We start from the raw sequence: 8,663 nt of genomic DNA, 5'->3' as shown, positions 1-8,663 counted from the left end.
GGAGACTGTGCTAGGGGAACGATTGGTAGAGGATTCTTCTAACCTTGACTTGGCTTGGAAAGTCCTGGAAACACCACTGCAGCCAGGTGGTATTAACACTGGGGCAGAACACAAGGAGTCCATGCAGCAAAACACAAGTTGTAAAACTGGTGCCTTAAGAAGTGACTCTGAGCTAGGAACAAATGAGCATCCTGCATGGAAAGAAAAGGATGAAGACAGTGTCTTTGCTGTTGAAATGACTTCTAGATCAGATTATATAAACCAGAGAAGGCATTTAATGACTCTTCCAGAGTTAAAGCCTGCCCTAATCATAGTATCTGTAGAGCAGAAAGGATTACAGTCCAAGACATTGCATGATAACCTTCCTCCTGAAGTGGTAACTGAAACATTGAGTAACACAGTGAACAAGGATTTGATGTCTGCTCGTACTGTCAGCAAAACTCATGATGAGCCAGAGAGAGTTCTGAGTGAAAGCTGTAGCTGTGAAGAACAAATTCTGTCCATCCACCCCCTTCTTGGTAGTGCAGAGCTACTTCCTGGTACAGATACAGCTGAAGAAAACACAGAAGTTTCACAAGAGAAAAGAGAGGAAACGGATGCAGTTTCATCCTTAGGATTTACCTGTAGTAATTCCATGGTAACGAGTGCAGAAGTGGACTTTGGGAGTGTTGCTATAACACTGGGCAATGATACACTTAGTGCAGAAAGTCAGGTGGATGGATGTGAAGAAGCGCTTTTAAACTCACATATTGGCAGTTGTGTTATGATCTCTGAGAAAGAACCCTGTAGAATAAAGACTGGTTTTGAATCAGAGATAGAACAGCTCAGAAAGTCACAGGCTGAAAGAGGAGAAAACCAGGTGTCTAAGGAAGGGGAATTAAAAGCACATCAATGCAGAGAGGAAGGTTCATATATAGCTGGTGCAGTAACACTGGAAGCATGCAGTGTAAGCAATTCATGTCAAAGGGATGGTTCTGATGTTGATCTTCAAGGGTTCACCATCAGCTCCGAACAAGCAATAGCCAGGCAAGGAAGTGAAGGCTGTAATGATTCAAAGGAACAAATGGTTATTTGTGAAGAACCTTCTCCTAGGGAAGGAAAGGAGGGCTCTGCTACAGAAGAGACAGCTAGCCCAAGCAAAGACAGTACACTGAATATAGATGTGTCTGATGTCTTTAACTGTTCTGTGAAAAGGGAGACTCATAACACTTGCATGCTGGGCCTGGATAATATAAGTACCTGCAGCACTAACAGCGAGGAGATGGATGAGAATTCAGTGCATGTTCTAGGAAGTAACAGCAGTCTCTATAAAGTGCAAAAGCCAACAAAGAATGGGAATAGTGGGAAAGCTTCCAGGTTTTTAGTATTCTCAAAAATGACATCTTTCAGGAAAAGCAAGCCTGCCACAGCAGAAAATCAGGGAAGTAGCAGCTTTTTTGGCAGCAAGGCAAAGCTGGAGGACCTGGATGCTGGGAAAGAGGATGAAGACACCGAAAGTTTACAGTCTTTCAAGAGTTGTTCATCTGGCTCAGTCTTCCACAGGAAGGAAAGCTACACCTCTGAATACTCTGACGATGATGATTTATTCTATGAGAGACCTGCAGGATTATTCAACAGAATGAGCCTGAGGAAGGCTTCTGGTTCTGGTCGGATACTGATGGAAGATGTAGATACAAATTCAACTTCTCCCACACTGGCTGCTGTCAGATATGCAGACAGAAAAGTTTCAGGTTCATCTGAAAGCAATGAAACTGAACCTGTGGAATTCTCTGGGACTAGAAAATCATTCCCTGAAAATGAATACAAAAAAAATAAAACCCCTGAGGGGAAAAAGTTCAGGACAAGGTTGGCCTTGGCACACAAATCCCTCTCAAGCTTATTTGAGTCCAAATCTCCGGAAAAAGAAAATAGTGAGCAAAGCTCAAGCTCAAAAGTATCAGTGAAAAATGAAAAGGAGAAAGCCAAACTTCTCCAGAGCGCCTGGAAAGCTTTTCTGAAAAACAAGGAGGCAGATGGACTAAAAAAGCCTGGCTTGGCAAGTTTATCACCAGCACAGGAGGGTCTTAATGCAACTAGCAGCCATGTAATGAGATCAATGTCGATAGAGCGACAGGATAGCTCCAATGGACACACATATTTTAAACCAGACACAGCTAATGGCTCCTCAGCAGACACCAACTGTTTTGACACATCTGTTGAGCCTGTTGGTATCTCTTCACCTGCAGGTATATGGAGAAGACGAATACAGTCCCATGACATGGGCATGAGGTACTCACAGAGTTCAGACTGTGATGAACAGCAGGAGGCTCTGAGCAACAGTTTAAATACTTCTCTAGAAGAATACTGGATGAAATCTCCATTTAGCCCCACTGACTTGCAGTTGCCGTTTAATCAGTCAAGTCCATCGTGTCCCCAGCTCTCAAATGCTGATGGTAAAGACATGCCTTGTAGGCCCATGAGTCCTAAACCACAGAGCCCACGATCCACGCCTCAGCACAAGAGCTTCCGATATCCTGGAAGAATATGTGCCACTTCAATGATTTCTCTTGGGAATAGCTCTGCAATTGAAAGCAATTTGGAGGCTCCTGAGAGACCAAAGACACTGAAACCCAGAGGTAGTCTCTTACTTTCTGTACACTCACTGGACAACGAATACCAGAGGGATGACAGTGGCATAAGCAGTCAGTCCCAGATAAGCTTAAACACTGCTTCTTCCATTAGTGACATGCTCCGAGACGAGGTAAGTTGAGTCTGGGAATGATCAGGTACTGCTTTGCTTTGTTTTCTTTTGTTTTAATACGGTTTAGGAATTCTGGTGGAACTCTTTTTAATAGCTTAATGAACGCTTTGGTTAGATGGGTGTGTAAATACTGCCTTTGCTTAAGATAGGTAGTGCTACTTAATCTCTCCATTCCTGTTCATGACTGTATGAATTGAGTCAGTCTTTAAAGGAGGATTTACCACAAAAATCTAAAGGAATGGAGTCATCAAAACAGCACTAATGCATGATATACCTCAGACAGATTACACACACACCATCCTGTGTTCAACCCCAGCTTTTAGCTGGGTTTTACCCCTCTTAAGGCAAAATCGAGCCATGTAACTGATATATAGCAACTAAGTTTCTTGCAGTGAAAAGCAACATAGAAATTGATACCCATTGCTAGTAGTCACTTTTTAAGAGATAAAATCTTTAGAAAAGAAGTATCTGTCTTTCAAAGTACCCTGAGTCTTTCTCAGTCACCAAAACTACCCTTTTATTGCCACTAGGAGTCCTTTTCTGCCTTTTGTACAGCAAACAGGGAAAAGCAACCCAAACCCAACAGGGATTCAGGCTCTCCTTTTCATGTTGTATTGTAATCTAGTCCTGGTAACACATTAATTTTTTTGTGATAGGCTGGATCTCACAGAAAGAATAGTATCTTCAATAGGGGGTTCTTCATTGGCTGAGGCCTTTAAAAGCAGAGACTTCCACTGTCAGTAGGCTTTTAATCCCAGAGAGGATTTTTCAAGTTGTAAATGTCTGGGAGTTTAGGAATCTCTTTCAGCGGCTAAGGACAGAGTGACTGAGACGGATCTGTTAGCTGAGATCCCAGGACTTGCTTGATGATGCTACTTTTTCAGTGTTGCTGATGATCTGTCTGGAGCTATTCTGCAGCTGAGGGGTCAAAGTATGAATAAAATCATTGACCTGTAAACAATAACCCAAAAGAGCATCTAGAAGAGAGTGGAAAGATGAGGCATGTGTAAAGCCTTGAACAGACATGACCACATCCTATAATACAACCATTAGGAGAAAATATGTAATTACTTAAATTGATTGCTAGATTAAATAATTCAAAGAAAACCATGAAAAATTTAAATGGTATCTAAGCCAGATGAAAACAGTTTTATTTTCCTGATTCCTCTGGAGGCTGCAGAATATGATATCTGAGATGGATAAATGCAGCTGGAGCCTGTAAATTAATGTAAGTGTCACAGCTTTCAGGACATAACGTCTAATCTATTAAAGCAGATAGGGTTTTTATTTATTTCCATTGTCATGACATTATAGTCATGAAGCAGAACTGCAGTCTGGGTTTGGAGGTGAAGTTGTTTCTTCAGGAATTTCTGAAAATGCATCAGAGATACTGGGCAAAGTATATTTGCAGTGTTAAGGTTTTCCTAAATAATTATCATCTAAATACTAAGGATGGTGTTCTTTATGTATGTTGCTAAGTAAAAGGTCATAAAATTACATTTAATAGTAAAAAAAATATTTGAAAAGTGCTGTTCTGTTTCACATCAGTAAAGACATTATTGCATAATTATGAAGTTCCTTCAGCTCAGCTTGCGGTGTGCTCTCCACTATGGAGATATTATAGAAGCACAGAATGGTTTCTGTTGGAAGGGACCTTAAAGCTCACCCAGTTCCAACCCCTGCCACAGGCAGGGACACCTTCCACTAGAGCAGGTTGCTCCAAGCCTCTGTGTCCAACCCGGCCTTGAACACTGCCAGGGGTGGGGCAGTCACAGCTTCTCTGGGCACCCTGTGCCAGCACCTCAGCACCCTCACAGGGAAGAGCTTCTGCCTAATGGCTAATCTAGAACAAACTATCCTAATATGTCCATGTTTAGAATCTGTGCAAGTTCTCCTCCTCAAACCTCTCCTGTGTGATGATGTTCAGCACAGAATACCAGCAGTATACACTTTCCTTTGTTATACTACCTAGTAGATAAGAAGTATTTCTAGATTCTGACATCTCTGACAAAGAGAATTAATCTGGGATTGCTGATTAACTGAGAGCAGATATGAAGTGCCTGCAGTGGTTTAAGGGTTGTTGTATTTGGGTTTTTCAAATGAACAGTGAGAAACTGGGAAGGTAGTGTTGTCAGGACACAACATTATCCTGTCATGAAAAGAGATTCCCGGGATAATCCATTCCTCAGTGTTGTTATCTCAAATAGTGATTCTAATACTGATGCTACCTGGAGTGGTAGTTAGATGCCTCAGGACATGCTTGGTTTCAAATTCTTCCACTATAAAAACTGTAATATTGTGCAGCCACTCATTAAAACCAGATGAGAGTGAAGGACAAAGCTGGGCAATTCCTTGCTCTCAGCCCAACATCAAGTAAATAAAATGGATAGCATAAAGAACATATCAGAAAGCACAGGACATAATACATCAGACCTGAAGGCATCTAGGAAGCCTTTTCACATTGTATAACTGAAGTGCAGTTGGAAAAACACTGACAGACGAGACTGGTCATTATTCTATTTTCAGAGATACTGTCTGTCTTTGTAAATAATATTATACAGAGTGACCTAAATCCCAGTAGTAGTGTTATTGTAATATGCCATCTAGAATAAGGGTGAAAAGGGCATTTTTCTGTGCAGGGGGAGCGTATATTACTCTCTCAAAGGATAGCAGAGCTGCTGCTTTGGGATGGAGTAGCCCTAAGCCTATAGAGAAGGCTGAGTGTGTAGACAGGCTGGTTTTAGCCAGCCAGTTGTCTTGGGAAAACTCTTCCGATTAGTTCTGGAGCTACATAACTGAGCTTTGCCATCTTCTGTTCAAACTGATTTGAAGCAAACAAAATTCCTGCCAACAAACCCTGTGTTTTCACCTGCTGTTTGTAAAACAGGAGTGTAAACAGCAATGTCAAACACCGCCTGAAAAGAGGCCAAATGAGAAATGGGTTCCCCACCGCAAAAGGAGGCCCCCTCAAGTTCCACCATCCCCACACCCTACCTCCACCCTTGAGAGCAAAGCCTGGAGGCTTTCCTTCCTTGCTCCAGATGAAAAAGCCAAGGAGATTCCAGAGAGGAGGAAGAGACCTAAACCCCTCTATAAGTGCTTCAGCTTCGATGATGTTTGGATGGAGAGGAACCAGAAATGGAAGCTAGAGAAGGAGACACAGCCAGAGAGAGGGGTTCAGTTGCGACACCTCCCAGGGGACCAGTTAAAAGTAAGAAACAGTACACCATCATCCTCATTGCCTGGCACTGACATCCTCTCTGCTCTGGCTGCTTCTATCTACCATCATCATTATTCCTGTCCTTGTACTTTCTCTGGTACCAGTTCTCTCTGCTTTTCTGTGGGCCCGATAGTCTGTGGAGACTGATTGAACACTAACCTGGTCCATAAGTGATGACCTCTAAAGGTGGTGGGTATTTTAATCACTGTACGTGAGCAGTTCTTGCCCCATGCCATGTTGGACAGTAAGATGCAAGAGCATCAGATTGTTCTGTGAGCTGAAAGGAGAGCAGGGAGCATATCAAAGCTACCTTAAATCAATATCAATTAAACTGATGAAATCTCATGCCATGCCCTGTGGCACTGCTGTATAACTTGAACAAGGGACTTGTAAATTACACTTCCCTTGTATCTGAGGCCAACCCCGCACTTCCTACTGAGGCAAATTTCTGCTGTGAAGTGCTCAAGAGGACATTGACATTGGAGTTCTAGCTATTTGTATTCTCCACCACAGGAGACATTTAGATCAGCATTGTGGTTGCTTGTGACAAATTCTGTGGCTGTTGTGACTCACACTGGTGGCATCTGTTACTCTTGGATCCAGAGCTAAGGTCTGTTCCCTTCAGGGAGAGCCTTGAATCTGTATCCAAGAGCCAAATTTAGTCTTCATACATAAAAAAGAACTTCTGGGGAAAAGGGCCATGAGATAGAGGGATACTCCATGCAGCATCAGATGATAATATGGCAGAAGCTTCTGAACAAGCTTGAAAACAAGTAGCAGATATTTATATTAAAGCTGTCCTCAGTGTTTTCTGGTTTGGTCTGTTACCTGCATTTCTTTCCCTTTCTCTCTGTTGTCCTGGTTGCATGTTTCTGGTTGCTCTTGCGTCATAATGACAATGTTTGAGGGGAGCTGGGGCCCCAGTCCTGTCAACACATCAGCATGTGCTTGAGTAAATAGTTCCGTGGGGCATAAAGCCAGGCCAATTCCAGAAGCAGGGTTTCTGAAAAACTGCCCGCTGTTCTCTCCTCAAGAAAAGGAGCTAAAAACCTGTGCTGTGTTGTATTTGTAAGTCTCTTTAAAACATAATGTTGATGGTTAATGGTTGGATGAGTGCTTGGTATGAGTCTGTGACACATTGCTTACTCTCAGTTCAGTGAGGATGCTTCCGTGACTCACTAGAACCTATGTGTTGAAGACCGCACATAATGCTCTTGAGGCATATGTATGTTAAGATTAAAAATATCTTGAAAGAAATAGTGTTATTTTTCTCCCTTGTTCAGAGTTCTGAATGCTTAGTGCTGTCTGGACATGTAACAAGCTAGGGAAAATGAATCCCTGCCTTACATAGGCTCAGTGATAAACAGAAGGCAGTGAAACAGGCTGTAATTCCTCTTACAATCCCTTGACAAGCATGGATAGTGATGGAAATCTAGCCCATGCTGTAGGATGTGTTAGCCAGCACTGAGACCATTAGTGCTTCTAAGAGCAGTGACTAGTTACTTCAACAGCTTCCCCTGGAGCCATCAGAGTGCACAGCTAGAATGCTGTCTCTTTTGCTGAGTGACTGCACATTTTGATGCTGCCAGAAAACAGCTTCTCCTTTAAGCATTCCCACCCTTACTTTCTGGTGCAAATTTACCTCTAAACTGTGATTAGCTGTGTAATGATGTGCAGCTGCACCTCTGCTCATTGGCCTCCACTCGCTAACAGCCTAGGGGCTGGTAGGTCTCAGTTTTTTGGATCATTCTTCTTTGGGCTGTGCATGGAGGTGAGTAGAAGATATTTAGGAGTATGTAGGTAGGGATATTTTTTACTGCTTCTATTGATTTAAGTATGTTTTAGTGCCTGTTGACGCTCTTCATCTCTGTGGGCAGGCCAAGAGAATACAATGCTAGCTTTAATTGAAAGAACTATTGGGATTCAAGGACTATTTTCTGTATGCCCATATAACTGCATTTCTTGGCCTGTATTTTTTATTTATAGTGGTCATCACATGGTTTCTTTTTCCTTTTGTGTTTTATTTTGTCTTTCCAATGCTCTATTCCTGTAATAAGGCTGGCTTATTCATACTACCAAGTGTAGTGGGAGTGCTTTCCCAACCTGCAGTGTTTGAGGGCAGTTTTAGAAGGATCTGAAATTTGGTTTTATAAGGAGAAACAGATCATCACAAAAGCAGCTTTGTAAGATGTTCATTATCTATTGTGGTGTTGTGACTGGGACAAGGCAACTGTGTGGAGCTTTGGAGAGCTGAAATTGCAAGTCTCATGTTTTCTGACACATGGCTGCCTTGGGATGTGTGGCTTCAGTTATGGCAAGTCATGTTGTGTAAAGTCAAGATCAGGTCAATGTATAAGGTAATGTAATGCTGTAGTATTGTGGAAACAATAGGTCAAATCAGGGAGGAGTTCTTGATTTTTCAAGTACTGAGTTCTGATACTGCTCTATCATTCAGATCAGCGTCACACATGACTATAGAGGTAATAAGAATCTACTCTGAAAGTTGGCAGTTGGGATTCAGAGGGATGTGGTCAAACAGTCAAGAAACAATCTTTAATAAAATAACCACTTGAAATACTATCTCTGACCAGTTCTATGTACCAGTCTTTATTCTGCTTAGGTCCAGTGAGCTGCTCTTCTGCTTTAAATGGGAACAGTCTGTGTAAATTCCCAAACTCAAAGCTTAAGCCAGCTGCCTCTTGT

The 8,663-nt window shown here is 42.2% G+C and overlaps 1 protein-coding gene across 3 annotated transcripts in view; it reads left to right on the top strand.

Annotated features, from left to right (window-relative positions):
* Positions 1-323: 323 nt before the first annotated feature.
* Positions 324-8,663, top strand: part of ARHGEF4 (Rho guanine nucleotide exchange factor 4) — a 113,686-nt gene continuing 105,346 nt past the window's right edge. For 2 of the 3 annotated variants that reach the window (XM_031053072.2, XM_031053071.2), the window contains exons 1-2: positions 324-2,740; positions 5,628-5,951. In XM_031053072.2, coding sequence (XP_030908932.2) covers positions 416-2,740; positions 5,628-5,951 — 2,649 coding nt within the window. In that variant the 5' untranslated portion in view covers positions 324-415. The remainder of the gene's footprint in view (positions 2,741-5,627; positions 5,952-8,663) is intronic. The other variant, XM_031053073.2, reaches the window with a different exon arrangement.

Source organism: Melopsittacus undulatus, chromosome 6 (genome assembly GCF_012275295.1).
Source record: "Melopsittacus undulatus isolate bMelUnd1 chromosome 6, bMelUnd1.mat.Z, whole genome shotgun sequence".
In the NCBI taxonomy this organism is placed as follows: domain Eukaryota; kingdom Metazoa; phylum Chordata; class Aves; order Psittaciformes; family Psittaculidae; genus Melopsittacus; species Melopsittacus undulatus.
Note: the sequence above shows the minus strand (reverse complement) of the source record. Positions and strands in the feature narration are given on the sequence as shown.